The sequence below is a fragment of the Muscardinus avellanarius genome (assembly GCF_963383645.1).
Source record: "Muscardinus avellanarius genome assembly, chromosome: 14".
In the NCBI taxonomy this organism is placed as follows: domain Eukaryota; kingdom Metazoa; phylum Chordata; class Mammalia; order Rodentia; family Gliridae; genus Muscardinus; species Muscardinus avellanarius.
Window position 1 is genome coordinate 60547967 of NC_137800.1, and position 19832 is coordinate 60567798.

The 19832-nt window shown below is 54.8% G+C and overlaps 1 protein-coding gene across 1 annotated transcript in view; it reads right to left on the bottom strand.

The window, feature by feature from the left end:
- Positions 1-19832, bottom strand: part of ANK1 (ankyrin 1) — a gene marked incomplete at both ends in the record, with an annotated part of 241218 nt that overhangs the window by 37001 nt on the left and 184385 nt on the right. The window contains 19 exons of the mRNA XM_080710073.1: positions 991-1122; positions 2000-2074; positions 2535-2613; positions 3979-4098; positions 4218-4343; positions 6654-6882; positions 7033-7129; positions 7439-7643; positions 7728-7939; positions 8281-8435; positions 9419-9643; positions 9723-9820; positions 12374-12452; positions 13356-13452; positions 14438-14461; positions 15160-15232; positions 15589-15681; positions 16892-16990; positions 17642-17740. Of these exons, the coding sequence (XP_080566199.1) occupies positions 991-1122; positions 2000-2074; positions 2535-2613; positions 3979-4098; positions 4218-4343; positions 6654-6882; positions 7033-7129; positions 7439-7643; positions 7728-7939; positions 8281-8435; positions 9419-9643; positions 9723-9820; positions 12374-12452; positions 13356-13452; positions 14438-14461; positions 15160-15232; positions 15589-15681; positions 16892-16990; positions 17642-17740 (2317 nt within the window). The remainder of the gene's footprint in view (positions 1-990; positions 1123-1999; positions 2075-2534; positions 2614-3978; positions 4099-4217; positions 4344-6653; positions 6883-7032; positions 7130-7438; positions 7644-7727; positions 7940-8280; positions 8436-9418; positions 9644-9722; positions 9821-12373; positions 12453-13355; positions 13453-14437; positions 14462-15159; positions 15233-15588; positions 15682-16891; positions 16991-17641; positions 17741-19832) is intronic.

Sequence of the window (19832 nt, forward strand, 5' to 3'; positions counted from 1 at the left end):
CCTCCTGTCTCAGCCTCCCAAGAGCAGGGATTATAAGTGTGCGCCACCACACCCGGCTGGCCACCCACATTCTGCCCAGCGATGCCAACACTCCTTTGGATGAGAAATTCAACAGAAAGACTTTGAAGATGTTAGCCACACATCCTGCATAGATGCTCTCATCCAGCAGCCCTGGTACAATTTTTCTCTGTACCAGAGATGGAATAAAGACTATGGCCAAGATTCAGTGGTGATGTGTTCTAGCAGGATGGCTTGGAAGACCTACTATGAGAGGTGTGTAAGTGTGTTTGTGTGTGTGTGTGGTTTGTATAAGGTGTGCCCCTTGGAAGAGCTCATGTATTTGGCAATGCAAAAATGTTCAGAGTGAAATAATGCAATCAAGAGGGTTCTAGTGTCATCAGTGGCTAACTCCAGTGATGGGCTGATGATTTGAGTGGATTTGCTGGGTGGTAACACAGGAAGGAGGGGCATGGCTGGAGGAGGCGTGTCATGGGGGCATGGCCTTGGGGACTATATATATGTGTCTCTGGCCCCTCCTCTCTGCTTCTGCCCTCCATGATGTGAGAGCAGTGTCCCCCCATGTACCCTGCCACCACCACCACCATTTATGTTTGGGGCCGGCCCTGTGGACTGGAACCTCTGAAATCACGAGCCCCAATGAACCTTTCCTCCTCTAAGTTGTGGCTGTCAGGTATTTAGGTTACCATGGTGAGAATGCTGACTGAAAGTCCGTGTATGTGTGTGTGTGTGTGTGTGTGTGTGTGTGTGTGTGTGTGTGTGAGAGAGAGAGAGAGAGAGAGAGAGAGAGAGTGTGAGGGGGAGGGGGAGAGGGAGAGGGAGAGAGAGAGAGAGAGGGAGAGAGAGAGAGAGAGAGAGAGAGAGAGGAAAAAGGCCAATATCACAGGTGGGATTTGAAGGGAGAATGTGTTGGCGAGGAGCAGGTCATAGCCAGGCTGTGGAAAGAGGCTTTCTCGGCCTTACGGTACTGACTCTTTGCATTTTCGCCTTCCCGGGCAATCCAGAGGTTCAGCAGGGCCGTGCTCTGCTCCAGCAGGGAGTTGGGGTTTTCCACCCGGATCCTGTTGATGTCCTCCACGCTGAACTGCAGCTCCCGGGCCAGTTCTACAAGCAAAGAGCCGAGAGCAGGTGTGAGCCCAGGGCATCACGGCGATCTCCCTTTGCGGCTGGCACTTCTCCTTGCCAGGGGATGCCCAGCGGCACACGAGGGGATCCAGCTTTGTATCCCTGGGAAGCCGGGCACTGGAATGAGTGAGCAAGGGAGCCAGCAATGCCCCGTGTTTCCTTCAGGGCTACAGGCAGGAGAAGATGAGAATGAACTTCTCAGCCAGGCCAGCAGCTTCTCCAAGACCACAGGGCAAGGGAATGCTGCGCGAGGAGGGAGCGGAGGCTGCCGGCCCCACTGCGGCCTGGACTGCACCCGAGGCCACGCGCGCCCTCCAGGGCCAGTGTGACCAGCGGCTCTGTCACTAGCTAGTTATACTGCCAGGTCACTCTGCTGAGCTGGGTCTCAGTGCTCCCAGTTGTAAAATAAGGTGAACTAGATAAATCCTAAGATCTCTTGGGCTGCCAAGAGTTAATCCTTTTATTATTATTATTATTATTATTATTACTATTATTATTATTACTATTATTATTATTACTACTAGTAGTAGTAGTAGTAGTGCTGGGGGATTGAACCTAGGGACATTCTATCTCCATCCTATACCCCCAGCCCTTTTTACTTTTTATTTTGAAACAGGGTCTTGCAAGTTGCTGAGGCTGGCCTTAAACCTGCACTCCTCCTGTCTCAGCCTCCCGAGTAGACTTCTGCTTTTCACTGGGATCCCACGGTGTGGGCTGGCAAAGGGCCCTGACTGGGAAAACCATCACATACACAGAGGCTGATGAGACTGGGCTGGATGCACTTCCCTGCTGACCTCTAAGGAGGACAGAATGGAGGGACGAGACCCAGTGTTTTCCACCCCAATCCTTAGCTCACCTGCCCAGCTGAGGCCGAGGTGCTCTGATATGATAGCCAACTTCATATCTGCCCGGTCTGTCCCACTGAGGAAACCTGGAGAGATGCGTGAAACCTTGTTCAGGGCTCAGCAGGCACGAGCACGGGCTTCTGGTGGGTGCCATCACACGGTGGGCTGCGGTATGTGTTGGCTGATGGTCGAGTCTATGGGGAGCACAGGCTCCCCATGCCGCAGACAGGGCGGGCTGAAGAGATGGAGAGCCTTGCCAGGGTGAGTGGACACGAGCCCACTCACAACCTTCTTAAGAGGCAGCAAGCAAGCCAGGGGCAGCGGCACCACCTGGAATCCCAGCTACTCAGGAGGCTGAGACTGGAGGATCACAAGTTTGAAGCCAGACCGGGCAATTTAGCAAGGCTCTGTCTCAAAATAAAAAATAAAGAGGGCTGGGAATATAGCTCAGTGGTAGAGCGCCCCCGGGTTCCATCCCCAGTACTACCAAGAAAAAAAAAAAGAAAGGAGGGGAAGGGGGAGCACACATCACAGGGAGGTCCATACTCGGTGTTGATTCGCTGAGGATGCTGTATCTCAGGGCCAGGGGTGTCAAGGTCCTCCTCCTGTCCTCAGTTCCACTCCCCTGCAGCAGAAAGACAAAGAAAGGGTGCTCTGGGTTTTGGGCAGACTCCTCTTAGAGAAGGTGCCTGGTGCCCTCATGCTTCGGTATGGAATGATGCCCCCGTCCTGGTAACAGTAAAGTAGCTCCATTCCTTTGGAGGCTCAATGCAGAAAAGTATGGGAAGAGCTGGGAGTGCAAGGAAGTGATGAAACCCATGTATTTATTAATAATAAAGAGAGCTGGGCGTGGTATGCATGTCTCTGATCCCAGTACTTGGGAAGCTGAGACAGAAGGATCACAGGTTCAAGGCTAGCCTCAGCAACTTAGTGAGACCCTCAGCAACTTAGCAAGACCCTGTTTCAAAATAAAATTTTTAAAAAGGGCTGGGGGTGTAGCTCAGGGGTAGAATGCCCCTGGATCAAATGCTCAAATTCCAGAATAGCAGTAATAATAATGATGATGATGGCAAATTCATGTGGCCCTTATCAGGTACAAGAAGCTATTTAGTGCTCACGACAGGCTATGAGATTGTTGCTGTTGTTATCCCATTTCGCCAATGAGGAGACTGAGGCCTACAAAGGCTAAGCAACTTGCCCAAGGTCACCTAGCGAGTGAGCTGTGGAGCCAGGGTTTGAACTTAACACCACGCTGGTCTCTCTGGATTCCTTTCTGCTCAACGACACTGGCCTCGGGTTTAACATGGGGCTGAAGGAAATCTCTTTGGAGAGAAGCTGGTTCACCCTCATCCCCAGAGTAAAAGTGAGTTACAGGGCATGTGAATGTGGCCTTGCCTCTTTCTGGTTTAGCATGAAAGGCTAATGATTAAAACAACAACAACGACGACGGCAAAACAACACCAACGAGGACCATGGAGACACCCTGGAGACAGATGATCGCTCCGAGGCCCCTAGCAAAAGGCGGTGACTGGGGAACTCTGACAGGTATCGAGAAATGAACATACTTGCTCATGACTCCTTTGCTGAGCCCCAAAACCTGGGTGTTTGCAGTGGCTGAGGACACCAGGAGTCCCTTCTTTGAGGGCCTAGCACCCTGGGGAAGATAAGCAAGTAAATGAAAAAGAGGCCCAGTGACAGCTGCCCGTGGCTGGGTGACCTTGGACAACTCGCTCAGCTCTAAGCCTCCGATGCGGCCACGAGGGGAGCCGAAGCCCATCACCCTCCGGCCTGACACCTGTCCCTCGAGTCACATGACCAAAGCCGGCCGACTCTGCAGAGAGGGCCAGAGCGCGCTTCCCCTACCAGGCCCCAAACACATGTCCAGAGGTGCGCGAAGGCGGCCTTCAGCAGGACGAGGCCGGGCCGGTCCCGGGCGGTCTGTCCGGGGAGCTCTGGGCACCTGCCCGGTGCTTCCTGGGCGCCGGCTCACCTTGGTGCAGGGGGGCATGGTGATGGTGAGGTGGCACAGGATGTGCTGGCTGTCCTCGTACTTCATCGCTTTGCGCAGAAACGACAAGAATCCTCCTGGCTCGCGACTGCTATCTCTCACCTGAATCCAAACACAAAAGCAGAGTGCGCGGCCGGTCAGCGCCCAGGGCGGCTGCCCCCAGTGTCCCCGCCTCCCGAGCTCTCTAGACCCCGGCCAAGGCGGGCGTGAGGCGGCGGCACCTTCACAGGTATGGCCAGCCGGTTCTCCCGGAAGGACTGGAAGTGGAAGCTCCGTTGCTGGGCAGCTTTTTTGACAGGTACTAGGTTTCCAGAAAGTTCCGCAAAAAGGGGCATTCCTTCCAAAACCTGTAGGAAAGGAAGAGCAAGCGTAGCTCGTCAGGTGGAAATGCCCACAGCCTTGCCTTCCGCTTTGGCTGTTCCCTCCCTGACTCAGGCCCTGCTGCCAGGACCCCCCGCAGGGGCGCATTCTGAGAAACTCCACTGTCTGTTTTGGAAAAGGCTTTATTTGCAGGGTTATGATGAATGAGTAATGCTTCCTTACTCTAAAGGGTTTTATAGTAAGCAGGACTTTTCATACATCCTGGAGTAGGGCATTGGGGTTGCTGCCAAATCCTGCAGGACTCCACCAGGAAATCACACAGCTGAAAACATCCTGGGCCTGATTTCACATCTGTCTAAAGATGTGGGGTTCGTGAAAAGTGCTAGAGAGACCATGGCCGTGTTTATGTCACCTATAAGGCTCTCTTCTGTGGACATTCTCAGGAACCCACTTGATAGCTGAGGAAATCAAGGGCCAAAGAGAAAACTACTTTGCCCAGGGAGTGTGCGTGCGGCTTCAGCACCCAGCAGCGGAGTCCCAGCGCTGTGCTTTTGCTGCTGGGCCTTCAGCCTTTTCTGAGAAGATTCGGCTCTGGCTCTACGACCCGATCCTGCCTTGTTACACTCCCCAAACAAGTGGGTACACTGGGATCAGTCCCAGGTTTAAATCTGGTTGCCATGACAACCTGTATCCTTTTCCTACCAATCATTCCTGCCTCCCATCCGCTACCAAAATCCAGCAGTGCAGGTACAAATGTAGGCTCTGGGTCAGACAACTTGGACACACCTACTCAGCTGTGTGGCCTTGGGTGAGTTGTTTAACATCTCTTTCCCAGGCTCAGGTTTTCTTTTTTCTTTTTGAAAGGTGGGTGGTACTGGGGATTGGATACAAGAGCATTCTTCCTCTGTGCTACACCCCCAACCTTTTTTATATTTATGTATTTATTTTTGTGGTGTTGGGGATTGAACCCAGGGACAGTCTATCTCCGAGCTACATCCTCAGCCTGGATTTTTTTTTGTGTGTGTAGTACTGGGGGTGGAACCCAGGGGGTTTTTCTACCTCCAGGCTATACTCCCAGACCTATTTTTACTTTATTTGGAACCCGTACCTGGAATCCCAGTACTTGGAGGCTGACATAAGAGGATCACAGGTTCAAAAACAGCCTCAGCAACTTAGCAAGACCCTTTTTTCAAATAAAAAATAAGGCGGGTATGGTGGTGCATGCTTATAATCCCAGCACTTAGGAGGTTGAGGCAGGAAGATCCAGGTTCTTGGCCAGCCTCAGATACTTAATGAGGCCCTCTGCAACTTAGTGAGACCCTGTTTCAAAATAAAGAATAAAATATCGGCTGAGAGCCAGGCATGGTGGCACACACTTGTAATCCCAGCACTTGGGAGGCTGAGACAGGAGGCTCGTGCAGGTTCGAAGCCAGTCTCAGCTGCCTAGTGAGGCTCTCAGCAACTTAGTGAGACCCTGTTTCCAAATAAAATATAAAATAGGTCTGAGAGTATAGCCCAGAAGTAGAAAAGCCCCTGGGTTCCACTCCCAGTACCACACACACACACACACACACACACACACACACACACACACGGACGTCAATGAATGTCACCTCCTATCACGAGTAATCAAGGTAGTTGTCGGCTGCCCCTGAGCTATGCATGCGGGTGTCCCACATATTTGCCGTGTCGTACCTACGATGCTTCTCAAGAGACAGCCTAGGAGCCCCTCCCCTCCATGAAGGGAGGACTTCCTGGCTGCCCTGAGCCATCAGTGTTAAGGTTTGGACCTAGAACATCACCCAGAGCCTCGTATTTTGAGGGCTTGGTCCCCAGAGGTGGGGCTTTGGGGAAGTAGCTGCATCGTGAGGGTCTGACCCTGTCAGTGGATTAACCCATCAATGGGCCAATGATCTGACACATTATTGGGAGGTGACACATTATTGAAGTCTGACTGGAGGAAGTGGGTCTTTCTGAGAGTGAGCCCTGGAAAGGTGTACTTATCCCTGGCCTACCTCCTTCCTTCTCTCTCTCTCTTTCTCTTTCTGTTTCTTGGTTCTGTTGTATCCACCCACTCCCTGCCATGACGTTCTTCCTCACAACAGGCCCAAAGCACCGGAGCCCAGTGCCTATGGATGGAACCTCTGAAACGATGAGTCACAAGAAATCTTTCCTCCTTTAAGTATCTTTTCTTGGGTATTTTGTCATAGCAACAAAAAAATCAATACAATCATGTCCCAGAAGCCAGCCATGGGTGCCCCACCCTAGCTCCAGGGCTTTGTCTCCTGTGCGAAAGGCCCTTCCAGGGTGCATCATCAAGGGACCCGGAGCCGTACCTCTATGTCCCTGCTGCGGGCCACCTCTACAAAATTCTCATGCTGCTCCAGGGTCTTGTCCACTTTATCGTCTGTCATGCAGTAGCAGCGCAGACGGCCTTCCCTGGGGTCATTCATCTTGGCAAAAATGACAAACTTGGCCATGTAGGGCACTGCAGTAAGCTCTTTGTATAACAGGGTGGCAAAGTTCACGGCTTCAGCGGTCCGGGGACAGTCAGACAGCCAAAACCTTAGGAAAGAGGGTGAGTTACAAGTGCATCCCTGATGCCGCTGCAGAGCGATCCGCCCTGCCAGGCTGTGGGCAGGGCTTCAGCGTGGAGGGGAAGCCAGCGAGGCAAGCCTGGGAGGCCGGCAGGTGGGCACGAGGGCCCAGCCTCACCTGGCAGAGACGTTGGTGGTGAAGTTTGCACACTCGTTGGCATACACCAGCTTGGTTGTTCCCGTTATATCTTCCCACTGGGCCTGGTCGGTTCCGCCTGCAACACCGGCAGAAGAGGGGCTGGGGGACACGCTGCTGGACGTGAACGTGGAGCTTACCAAAGCGTAAGGTCCCAGCGTGTGCAGGCGGAGGTGGCCCTTGTAGGTGGCACCTCTTGGCTGGTGGCACCGCGCCCACCTGTTCTCAAACTCTCCCGAGGGACCTGCAGCACCCCCTCTCCCAGGCCTGGAAGCCTCTTCCATGGGACCACAGACTTTCATTCAGATGCATTCAGCTCTTGGAAGAGCACCCCCGCCCTCTAGCACGTTCTAGAAGGAGGTCAGAGGGTGGCGGGGCCACCTCTCACCAATGACACTGCAGAGTAGGCGCAGGCTGGTGGTGTCGCCCTCCCCACTGTCCCTTGGGTTGTCTGTCCAGGAAGGAGGCAGCGGGATCCGAAGCCCGATGGGGCGGTGGAACTTCCGGCGCCTTGGCTCCACGGTGACAATGGGGCTGAACGTGGCCTGGTTGCCCAGGAGCTTGGTGACCAGCTCGTCTGGGACAGGCTGGGCCTGGAAGTGCCAAAGAGGGGGGCGGTGAGCCCAGGGGAGCCGAGGGCTCCTGCTGGCCCACCCGGCAGGGCGGGGCCTCATCACCTGCAGAGCCAACTTCACTTTCTTGGTGACAGCGTTCTCGGGGAACGTCGCCTGCACCAGGGGCACCAGCTTGCTCTTCAGAGAGCCCCCTTCAGGGCCAATGGTGTCGTAGTCCTGGCAGAGCCGCGACATGATCACGAAGTACAAGGGGAAGTCGGTGGTGATGATGCGGCAGACCCTCTTCTTCTCCAGCTCCTCCAGGCTGCCCAGCTCTGCAACGACCGGGCACAGGGCGCGCCGTGCTGAGGCCTGGCCTGGCCACCGAGGCGCCGTCTCTAGGGCACAGCACGCGCCCTCCCCACACCTGGCGGGGAGGTGTCCTGGAGGGAGGTGCGCGGGGCCAGAGGCCCAGCAGAAGCAGCGCAGGCAGAGAGCAGGGCTGAACTCCCTTCCCTCTATCCTGGGGACCCAGAGCGTGGCCGCAGGAGGCCATTCCTGGTCACTTGTGACCTCTCAAACTCCAGCAGCCCAGGCAGCCCACCCCAAATGCACAACCTGGAACCCCATCTTCCAGAAGAGGGGCACCGGCTCTGGGGTCCTAGGGCCCTGATACCTTCGTCCATGCCATTCAGGATCTGATCCAGGTATCTCTCCCCATAGCGGCTCTTGTGTTCCTTCCACACGGAGCCATTTTCGCTCCTCAGAACCACGAGCTCACGGTCCCCACGGCCATGGGAGGCAAAGTGGGGTATCTCCACAATCACAGGGCTGCGGAAGGGACAGAGCAGCTGGTGGGCAGGTGGCTGGGACGGGGATGGAGGGGCAGTGGAAGGGGCCCAGGGCCACAGTGAAGCCCGCGGCGGCAGGCCGGGAGCAATGCGGGCGGGGCCGGGCGGGATGGTGGCTCTCCTGCTCTGGCACACAGCTGAGCGCAACCAAACCATCAGGCCCTTGCACCTGATTTCAAACCCAACTAACACTCTAGACAGATGACCGAGCCTTGCTGGGCCTCGTCGTCCTTGTCCATCAAATGGACATAACACTTCCTCCAGAGGGAGGATTTAAGGGCTTTTTATTTCTGGTAGTGGGATTGAACCCAGGGATGCTTTACCTCTGAGCTAGACCCCCAGCCCTTTTTATTTATTTAATTTTGTTGTTGTTTTGAAACAGTCTGGTTAAATTGCTGAGGGCCTCGCTAAGTTGCTGAGGCTGTCCTTGAGTATGCAATCCTCCTGCCTCAGCCTCCCAAGTACTGGATTACAGATAAGTGCCGCCATGCCTGGTTTTAAGGGCTACATTTAAAGAAGAAACCAACGAGGAGTCTTTGCAAGTGGCAGGGGACAGGGGGTGGGTGAGGATGGGAAGAGGGGTTTGTCCCAATATTACACCCCAGGGCTGAGGGACAACCAGGATCTACGCAGGCCCCGGCCTGCTCCAGCAAAGGTGAGGAGTTTTCCTAAGGTGGTCCTTAGGGATAGCACTGTGGTGGCCTTCCTGTGTCACCATCACAGCCTACTAATTAAACTGGGGGCCCTCAGAGTCCTTCTCCATTCCCTTCTCTACTGTCACAGCAAGATTTGAGTCAAGCTCCACCATGGCTACAAGGCTCCTTAGGTATGGAGAGGTGGCAGAGAAATGAGAGGCCTGGGCTCTGGGGGCCGTGCTGGAGTTGGCGGAGCAGGCTGAGCAGGCAGGAGCAGCTAGGAGCCCTGCCCCACGCACGGGCTGAGGAGGGAGCGGGGGCTCCTCACCTCAGGAACTGGGCCCCCGTGGGCCCCAGCGCAATGATCCTGCTGGCCAGGCCTTCCTCCTCTGCCAGCGGGGGCGGCGTGCTCAGCTTCTGCGGCTTCACCAGGCGGCAGGTGATGCGCGTGGGCGCCGCGCAGGTCCGCGGCGGGATCACCACCCGCAGGCCGTTGTGGCGACTTCCTCTCATAGAGCCTCCCCGTGCGTCCACCATGAAGCTCACCAGGAACCTAGAGGTGCAGGCAGAGCCACGTTGGCCACCCACGCCCCTGGGGTCAGAGAGCGGGCCCCTGGGTCCTGTGCTCTCACCCTGTGTGGACGGGGCTGGCCACCGGGCTGATGTTGTCTGAGGTCTCCGTGGCTGGGCTGCTGGGAATGAGCGAGTCTTCATCGTATTCCTTGGATGCCTGTGGAGGAGAGCAAGGTCCTGTATCCTTTCTCACAACCCCCTGGGCACTAGAACAGGGCGCCAGGCCCTCTGGAGTACAGGAGGCGAGCATCAGGCCCTCCTGGGCCTTGAAAGGGGGACATTCCTGGCCTCACAGTCATGTGGCAGGTACAGGGACCCAGGCTGCCCTGTAACAGGCTCTTGACCATTGCAGAGACCATTGACTCAAGAGAAACAGAGTCCATCTGGCCCCTGTGACTTCCAGATAGATTCTCAGCTCTGTGCTCATTCATTCTTGCCCTGGTCTCGAACACCCTCGCCAGGCCTTGCCTGGCCCAATCGGATCTGTTTTCCATGTCTTACCCCTCTGGAGCCTTCCCTGGGCTCAAGGCTCCCCTCCCGGCACCCAGGGCTACCTGGTCTCCTGTGACCCAGTCCGCACTTCCCTGGAGGACAGCAGCCGCTTGGGAGCAGAAGTCTACAGTCCTCCTACCTACAGCCCTAAATAGGAAGCCAGCAAACTGCTACTAGCTTGAGTTTATGACTTAAGCAAAGTGTTGGAGAGGCTGGAGCCGCAGCCCAGTGGCACAGCACGTGAGCCTTAGCACCCCACTTGCTCCCCCAAAAAACGGAGTTGAAGAGAATGGGCGGTTTGGGGGACCACAGGACCCAGGCCCGCGTTGCTGGTTTTCTGCTGCTGTCTCTGGCACCACAGTATCGGTATCATCTCTCAAATGCCACTGTCAGCATGCACTTAGCATCATGACACCCTCTACCACAGGGCCCTTGAGTGGACAGCAGAGGCTGCCTTATCCCTGTGCACCACTTTTGGGTACAGGGCTATGGCTGCTGCTTTCAGACACACACCCCTGAGTGGGCAGCGGGAGATGCCAGTTTTGGCTAGAAAACGGACATGACTGCTTCTGCCATCAGGCCCAGGGCAGCGACGGTCAGCCTTAAGGACAAGACCATTTTCCTTTTTTCCTAGGAAATCCCCTTGCTCTGGAAACAAGTGCCACAAACCCTGGCACCCTAATAACACCAGCCTGGGAGCAGCTCTCTGGGCTCTCTTCCGGTCTATGTTGGAGTCTGGGCTCCCCATACTCCCTGGAGGAAGGCTAGACAAGATGTCCCCTCTCGTGAGGGACAGGAACAGTGTTCTGTGACTTGAGAGCTTCTGTGACTTGGTTGTGCCCCCAGCCAGTGCGCGGTGGTTTAGGCGTGAACAGGGCCTGGGTCTAGAACTGTAGTGTCAGTCTCAGCCACACTCATCATGGGACTGTCACGATGGTGTATCGCACACCCAGGAGCCCTCAGCATTTGTGTCTGGGATAACAAGAATGTGGAGGACACAGGCCCCAGGGCACGGGGACTTGCAGATGTGATGTGCCTCCAAGCACAAGCTTTCCAGCGCTGGTGTCCAAGGTCGCCTCAAAACAAGCACTGTCACATTTTCTTTAAAGAACAAAGTTGCCGGGCGTGGGAGGCAGAGACAAGAGGATCGCGCAGGTTCGAAGCCAGCAGCGCACGTTGGCTTAGGAGACCCTGTTTCCAAATAAAAATGTAAAAATAGGTCTGGGAGTGTAGCCCAGAGGTAGAAGGGCTTCCAGGAACCCCAGTACCACCAAAAAAAAAAAAAAAAAAGAACAGATTAGCTAGGCTTGGCGGTACCTGCCTATAATCCCAGGATTTTTTTTTATGGTATTGGGGATAAACCCTTCTACCTCTGGGCTACACTCCCAGAACTATTTTATATTTTTTATTTGGAAACAGGGTCTCTTAAGCCAGCGCGGCTGGCTTCGAACCTGCATGATCCTCCTGTCTCTGCCTCCCAAGTGCGGGGATTACAAGTGTGTGCCACCACGCCCGGCTAACCCCAGGATTTGGAAGGAGGATCTCAGGTTTGAGGCTAGCCTCGGCAACTTAGTGAGACCCTGTTTCAAAATAAAAAATAAAATAGGGCTGGGGGTGTAGCTCAGAGGCAAAATGCCTCTGGGTTCAATTCCAAGTACCCTCCCCCCAAAAAAAAATCAAAGAAGAAGGAGAAGGAGGAGGAGGAGGAGGAGGAGGAGGAGGAGGAGGAGGAGGAGGAGGAGAAAGGGGAGAAGGAAGAGAAGGAGCAGACAAAACGATGTCATCTGCAAAAAACTGTAGAATATTATGCTAAGTAGATTAGCCAGTTTCAGAAGGTCAAGGGTCATGTTTTCTTTCATATGGAGATGGAGGGAAAATAGGAAACCAAAGGGACCTCAGATGAGTGAGGAGAGGGGCGGGGAGAAGAGTGGAGGGGACTGGGGAGGCGCTGGGGAGGAGACAGTTACAGGAGGGAGACAGACCAACTCTCTTAGGTCCTCACGAAGGTCTGGCTGCACTCTGACGGGACGGGCAGGGCGCGCGGGGGACGGGCGCAGAGGGAAACCCCCCAGGTGCTGTGCGCATGTTTCTTTCAACCTCACTCAATGTGTAATTACAAAGTACCAGTTAAAGCATACAAAAGCAAAGCCGAACAAGCGCCACTCCGGGTGCAGGTCCTCACGCTGCAGACGGGGACGAGAGACGCGGCGCTTCTCACCTGCTCTGGCTCTTCAGATCTGATGATCACCGTCTCGGGCGTGACGCACGGGATCCTGGGGATGGCTGGAGACTCCACGCTGCGCGCAGGAACAGTGGGCAGTCAGAAGATGAGTCCCTCAAGAGCTCCCACTTCTCCCCGGAGACCTGGGTGAGAGGCCTCGGGACCCGCGTGGTGACTGAACCCCCTCGCCCCACGTGCACCTGCGGCGCGACCGCGCTGCCTCCCGTTCACCAGCCTGGTCCCTGAACCCCAGAGCCTCTCCTGCCCTGTGCCTTGCTAAGGGCCCCTCTCCTCCGGGAAGCCCTCCTGGCTCGCCCAGCCCACACGCAGAACCCTTCTCCGCAGCTGTCTAGCGTCTATTAGACTCTTACTCTGGCCTTACTATACCATTCTGCATTGCACTGCAAATACTCTACGTGGGTTTTGTCCTGCCAAACAAATCTGTAAGTTCTTTATGGCCAGGGGCTGAGTTCCCTCTTTCTTTCTTTCTTTTTCTTTTTTTTTGAGGGAAGGCGAGTGGTACTGAAGATTGAAACCAGGGGAATTGTACCCTGAGCTACACCCTCAGCCCTTTTTTTTTTTTTTTAGAAACAGGGTCTGGCTAAGTTGCTGAGGCTGGCCTCAAACCTGCAATCCTCCTGTCTCGGCCTCCTAAGGACTGGGATTATAGGCGTATGCTGCTGAGCCGAGATGGGTTATCCTTTGTAGTATCATTTATCCTCCCCCTTTTATTTTTGGTTAAATATTCTTGTTGACGCCCTTTCTAAAATATATGAGGCTGCTTTTGGTATGGTACAAAATGAACACTCTTGCAGGGTCTCCGGTCTTTCTGGGCACTGGGCTTTCTCCTGGCCACAGCCTTCCACCCCACTGGCAGCAAACCTGCGGCCCGGCCCTCTTGTTGCCCCGCGCTGCCGCCCTCCCCTGGTTTCAGGGCTCCGCCTTGCCGCGCGGTGACCCCCAGCGAGCTCTTCCTTACACTTGGTCTAGCTTTGGCATGAAATCCAACAGCTCTCTCTCTTCGTCCACATCCCTGGAGTCCTGCTTCTCAGCCTTGGAGCCAACAAGTTCCTCCCCTGAAACAACACAAGCTCAAGTGAGAGACGGGCTGGAGATGGATTTTGTCTTTTTCTTCTTAAAAAAGAAGTTGCTCCCCAGTCTGCCTCTCCATGCTTCCTTCTAGCGAGTGAGGGGAAGACCAGATGCCCAGGGGACTGATGGCAACGTCTGCCTGTCGTGCACCATTCTCGCACCTGGGGTACAGGGCAGAACAGCCACCTCTTTTCATATTTGGACTGGAGCTTGAACTTGGGGGCACTCTACCTCCAAGCTACATCCCAGCCTCTTTTAAAAAATTTTTTGAAACAGGGTCTCACTAGGTTGCTGAGAGTCTCGATAAGTGGCTGAGGCTGGTCCTGAACCTGTGATCCTCCTGTCTCAGCCTCCCAACTACTGGGATTGCAGATGTGCACCACCGTACCTGGCTCAGTTCTTAATCTCTTAGCCTGTACCAGGCTTTGTAGGAGGGACAGCAACACAGCCAGAAATGTTCCCCTGCAGGACGGCCCTTTTAGGGTGTGAGGCAACACCAGGTTGTTATTGTTCTTTCTCACTGGGCCAAGACAGAGGAACGACTACACAGCAACAGAACCCACTCGTTTCAGAGGGCCAGAGGGGCATTTCGTAGCCACGGGCCCCAAACCTCCTTAGTTCCAAAGCTCATTGCAAAGTTCAAGTCGCAGCTGGGTCGGGGGTACCTGCCCCGCACACCGTTCCTCTCTCCCTCGCCTCCCCCAGAACTAGACTTGGCCTGGCCCTGGCCTCGTGATCTGGAGCCGACAGGATGGAGTCACAACCGCTCATGCAGGCATGGCCACAGACAGTGACGTGAGCACAGAGAGGGAGATGGACCGGCGGGAGCCCGGCACGGCCTCATGGGTGGGATGTCCTGACTAGTCAGGCCATCGGAAGATGGAAAGCAGGAATGGATTAGCAGCCTGCACGGCTCGGGTGGGATGTGCTCTGGTGAAGAGACCACAGGGGACAGAAAGCGTTTCATACCCATTATAGTTATGTGAGCGGTTCCTGGAAGGCAAAGGAGAGCCACGTTGAAGGAGGTTAGAGCACGGCACCTTATCAAGGCACACGGGGGACGTGACTGTCTAGTGGACAGGGCGTGATCACTGAGCTGCACGCGGGAGGGCAGAGCAAACCCGGCCCACCGCCACTGCTGCGCGTGGCAAGGGTCTCCTCACACTTGGGCGAGGAGACGAGGCTCACTGAGGGAGGGATAATCGGGAAAGCGCACCGTGGCCCACGGAGTTGGAGCCGTAGCACTTCACAGTAACGAGTGGCACCGAGGCCCACGTGGGATCAGAAGGGCAGCTTGTTAAATGCATTCTCACAGATTCTGAACAACCTGCTTGGTATTTATTCAAGGCGCAAGGAAAGCACCAGGTAGAACGTCAGTGCAGATCTGAACCGATCTGCACAGAATCGCCTCCCTCCTATCCACACGCGTCTCATCTGCAAACACGGCGCACCAGAGACACCACGGGCTCTAATGCCCGGGCTGTCAACTCTCCACCACCTAAGACTATAGGAGGGCGTCTTCTTGGCGATAGCATTTGTAAAAGGCGGGTGTTCCTGGTTTCAGTGGCTTCTGCAGAACCCGGGTGGCTGTGAGGGCCCCCGGGTACAGCCTGGCAGATGACAGGGAGGCACTCGGGGCTCGGCGACCCTCGGTCCCCTCAGGGTGGGCTCGGCCCCTCCCGCCACTTTACCTTCGTCTTCAGAGACATCGAGGATCTCATCCACCGTCTCGGGGTAACTCATGCGGTGTTTGTCACTGACTAACTGAAAGGAGAAGCGGGGATTCAACCAAGCAGCGAGCGCTGACCCAGCCCAGCAGTTTACCTGGCCATCATGAGGCAGGAGGGGAGGTGGGACAGGAGGTTTGTGCCCAGTGCAGAAAGTCAGACCTGGGGGCGCTTGTCTTGGGAGCCGGAGGTATGGGCTCCAGCGCCGGGCCACCCCTGCCTTCCAAGCCCACCCGCCTTGCTGCCCCTGCCCAGGTCTGGCCGCCACGGCAATTCCTCCAGCCACTAGGTGGCAGTGCCGCCCGCCCAGCCGGTGGCTGCTGTCCCTGCGCGGGCGCCGGGTCCCCAGTCCCCGGCTGGGCTGCGGTGGTGCCGCGGGGCGGGCGCACGTACCACTGCGCTGCTCTCGTCCGTGACGACCTTGAGCACATCTGTGACGGAAATGTAGCCCAGACGCTTGGCTATGGCCAGAGGTGTGGTTCCATTCTGGAAAACAGGGTAGCAGGAACGCGCAGTCAGACCGGGGAGGACAGTCCACCCCTCGTGTAGCGGGTCCCTGCTTCCCCTAGCATGGTTCAGAAGGGTGGGGCGGGCAAGAGCAAGGTGGCTGCTCCTGTGTGAGCACCCAGGGCCCTCCCTCGGGGCAGGGGCCATGGCACTGGCCTCCATAGAGCTGAGTGTGGGGCCTTGGAACGTGGGTAGGGAGCGAGGCCAGGGCAAGGCCAGCACTGCCCAGGAGGGCCACCCCAAAAGAGGAGGGCTGGGCATGGTGGCCACTCTTGCAACCCTGCATCCGGGAGGCTGAGACAGGAGGTTCGCAGTTCCCGGACAGCCTCAGCTACTTAGCGAGGCCCTTTGCAAGTCAGTGAGACCCTGCCTAAAAAAAAAAAAAAAGACTTAAAAAATAGGGCTGGGGTTGTATCTCAGAGGTACAATGCCCCTGGGTTCCATCCTTAGTACTGAGGGAAAAGAAAAGGTCTGTCCAGAAGTCACCACGTGCTGTTTGGGAATGGAGCTACTAGCAATGAGCACAGCTCTAAAGTTCATTCTTTGAGTGTCAGTAACTGAGCGTGCAACAGTTAAAGCCGTCCCTATACTGCAACTAACTACCAGGCCAGTCAGAATCCACCTATCACCAGGGGTAAGGTAGGGACATATTTTTAGTTTGTTTTTTAAAGAAGGAGCTAAGTGAAAATCACCTGAGACGGAGCTATTATTCTCTGAGGTTCTCTACTCCTGGGATGTGACCCAGGTTCCATCCATACTCAGCCACAAGGCAGTTACAATTTCAGAAGCCATGACTGTAGTCAAGGGTCCACACGCAGCTCCCAGAGCTGGGAATGGCCACCCAAGTAACGAAACCTCATGCTGTTAGATGAGGTTGGTTCTTACTGAGCCATGATTGCTGTGGCCGCCAAGAGTAACCCAGGCCCTGAAAGACCAAGCACCCCATACCCAAGACAGTTTCGTCTATCTTATAAGAGCTGCCAACACGAGTATTTAACAAAAAACGAAAAGGGTAAATTCTACATCAAAGGATAACCTTCAGTCAGCACTGAGAAACGATCACAACACCCCGTGCCTGCAGCCCGGGAAAGCCCCAGGTGCGCGCCCTGACCGCCATGGGTGAGGGGTCTTTCTGAGGGCCGCTGCCCAGGCGGAGTAGTTTCTGAGTCAGGACAGGGTGTGTACTCACCGAGCTGACCTCGTTGGGGGAAGCACCATTTTTCAGCAGCAGAGTCACTATGTCGGTATGTCCTTGTTGAGCCGCCTGGTGCAAGGGGCTGTATCCCAGCTATAAAGCAAGGTGGATATTTTGGCAGAATCAGCTGGCTATTACAGAAAGAACAGTGCAGCTATCCCAGAGCCCATGAGCTTTCTATATGTCACATAGAAAATGTATTTATGGTCTGGGTTTGGCGTGTCCCCCCAAAGACACATGTGTTGTGAGCGTGTCCCCAGTGCAGCAATATTCCGAGGTGGAATCTCTGAACCGGGCTCTACTCTCACCAGGGGGCAAATCACTGAAGGTTTAATAACTCAAGTGGATTTACTGGGTGGTCACCCGGGCAGGTGGAGCGTGGTGGGAAGAGGTGGGTCATGGACACGCGGCCTGGGCGCTCTGTCCTGGTCACTTCCCGCTCCTCTCCCTGCTACCAGCCCCCAGTGAGTTGAGCTCGGCCTTCCTGCGCCACACTGTGCCGCCATGATGCCTGCCGTGGTGCTGGCCAGCGGCGGGCTGTACCCAAGCCGTGGGCCAAATCAGCCTTTCCTACCCCGTGATGTCCACGTCAGGTATTTCGGTCGGAGTGTCAGAAGGGTGGACTAAAACAGGGCCCAGCTTAGAGTGGTGCTGGAGACCCTGGTGTGTGCAAAGGAGTCCTGGCCGCGTCCTAACAGGAGACATAAGGAGCCAGTGCGCGAGTCGGGTCTCGGCGCCCTCTACCTTGGTCTTGGCATTGACGTCAGCCTGGTGCTGGAGCAGAAACTTCACCAGCTTGATGTTTCCGTAGTGACTGGCCACATGGAGTGGAGTGTAGCCCATCTGAAAGGCAAGAGAAGAGCCTGGGTGACGAGCAGACCGAGAGCCACCAGGAGCTGCGCTCTAGTGGAATCCTTACAGGAGCAGCTGGTTAGCAGGTAATGAATGGGGAAGCCTTCTGGAAGGTCGGCAGCCGCTATGAAGTCTCACTGTTGCCAGACCCCCCTGGCCTGGGAAAGACAGGTTCAGGGTCAGGCAAGGGAAGGCTGAGATGCTTGCGAGTGAGCCAAACAGAAGATGGAGGGGCAGCCGGAAAGCTGAGGCTGAACCTGCCAGGAGTGTGAGGCTGGGTCAGCGCCAGCCCGCGGGGTGCATGAGGACACCGGAGATAAAGTGGAGGGGGACACAGTGGGGCCTGAGGACCGCAGCAACACTTAGAGACAGTCAGAAAAGAGGTTGGGTGCAGGGGACAGCTGTGTACCAGAACCCAAGAGGATGCTAAGAGCAGACGGCCTCGTGGGATCGCGCTGACCCTGGAGACAGCAGACTCATTTCTACTAGAAAGGTGAAATCCTATAGTAAAACCCCCCAGAGTCATCCAGAGTCATAGCATAGTGTCACTGCTTGAAATTAGTGGGCTGTGGTTTCTTATTCATGTTCCTTTGGCCTGTGAAGGTGCTAATTTATTATTATTATTATTATTATTATTATTGTTATTATTATTATTATTATTTATTTTATTTTATTTTTGGTACCGGAGATTGAACCCGGAGGTATTCTAACTCTGAGCTATAGCCCCACCTCTTTTATTTATTTTATCTTGAAACAGGGCCTTGCTAAGTTGCTGAAGGTCTCATTAAGTTGATGAAAGCTGGCCTTGAACCTATCCTCCTGTCTCAGCCTCCCAAGGACCGGGATTATAGGCTTGCAATGTCACACCCGGCAAGGAGCTAGTTTTCCAGGAATTGGTTCTATTGAATATTTTTGTTTTTGGTGCTGGGGAGGGAACTCAGGGTCTCATGCATGCTGTTCCAGCTTTCCACCACAGAGCTGTTTCCCTGGCCCGTGGAAGAGTATGCACGAGGAACTTTCTAGTCCCAAGTGCCCCCAGGGAGCCAGAGCCAAATCCCAGAGACTGTCTCAACACAGACCCAGTGGGCCCCACCCTCAGGTGACAGGCTGCCTTGGGGATCCTAGAGGCAGTGCTAACCCATAGAATAGGGTTCCTCAGGTCAAGACCCTAAAATACTAAACTGGGTCCATGAGAGAAGTTCCAAAGACCCAGGATATTCCTGGGCTTTTAGCAGATCCTGCTGTAGACAGTTGGAGAAAAAGAGCGGGTTCCAGGTTCTCCTAAGGGTGCGTCAGCATAGCAGTGCTGGCTGGTGCTCCAGGGGCTCTGGAAGGCCTGGGTGGGTGGGCCTGTCACTCTGTCCTTTCCTTTTAGTACAGATGCATTGTAACAAAAGGGGTAAGACGCCTTTCTTTCACAAAGCATCCTCCTCCCCGGCTGGGAGCGCCCTGTCCCCCGGGCTCCTCGCTGCCCTCACACCATAGACCACATTTCTGGTCCTTCCTGTCTCTTGAATCGCCTCCACACCAAACTGCCAATGCCAGAGGCCCGCCTCCAAGCACGACAAAGAGGGTCTCCTCACACCACCTCTCAGAGCTCCGTCCACACAAGGGGCTCCAAGAAAGTCAAGCTGGGTTCCACTAAACGCTGGACTAGAAGGGGCTGGGTTTTTGAGTGGCTCCGAGGAAGGCTGCTATTTTGACTTGCTTGCTACTCATCAGGGAGAGTCTTAGAATAATGATTGAACTTTGAAGAAATTGCTTCAGAGGCTCAAAGGTCTAGCACACTTTAAAAAATTCTGAACAATTCTCAAAAGAAGAGATACAAATGGCCAGAAAATATATAAAAAAATGTTCCGTGTCATTAGAAATCAGGGAAATGCAAATCAAAGTTACACTGAGATTCCATCTAACTCCAATTAGAATGGCAATCATCAGTGATACCAACAGTAAGATGCTGGAGAGGATGTGGGGAAATAGGAACCCTTATATACAGTTTGTGGGGGTGTAAATTAGTGCAACCACTATGGAGATCAGTACTGAGGGTCATCAAAAGGCTTAGAGTGGAACCACCATACGAGCC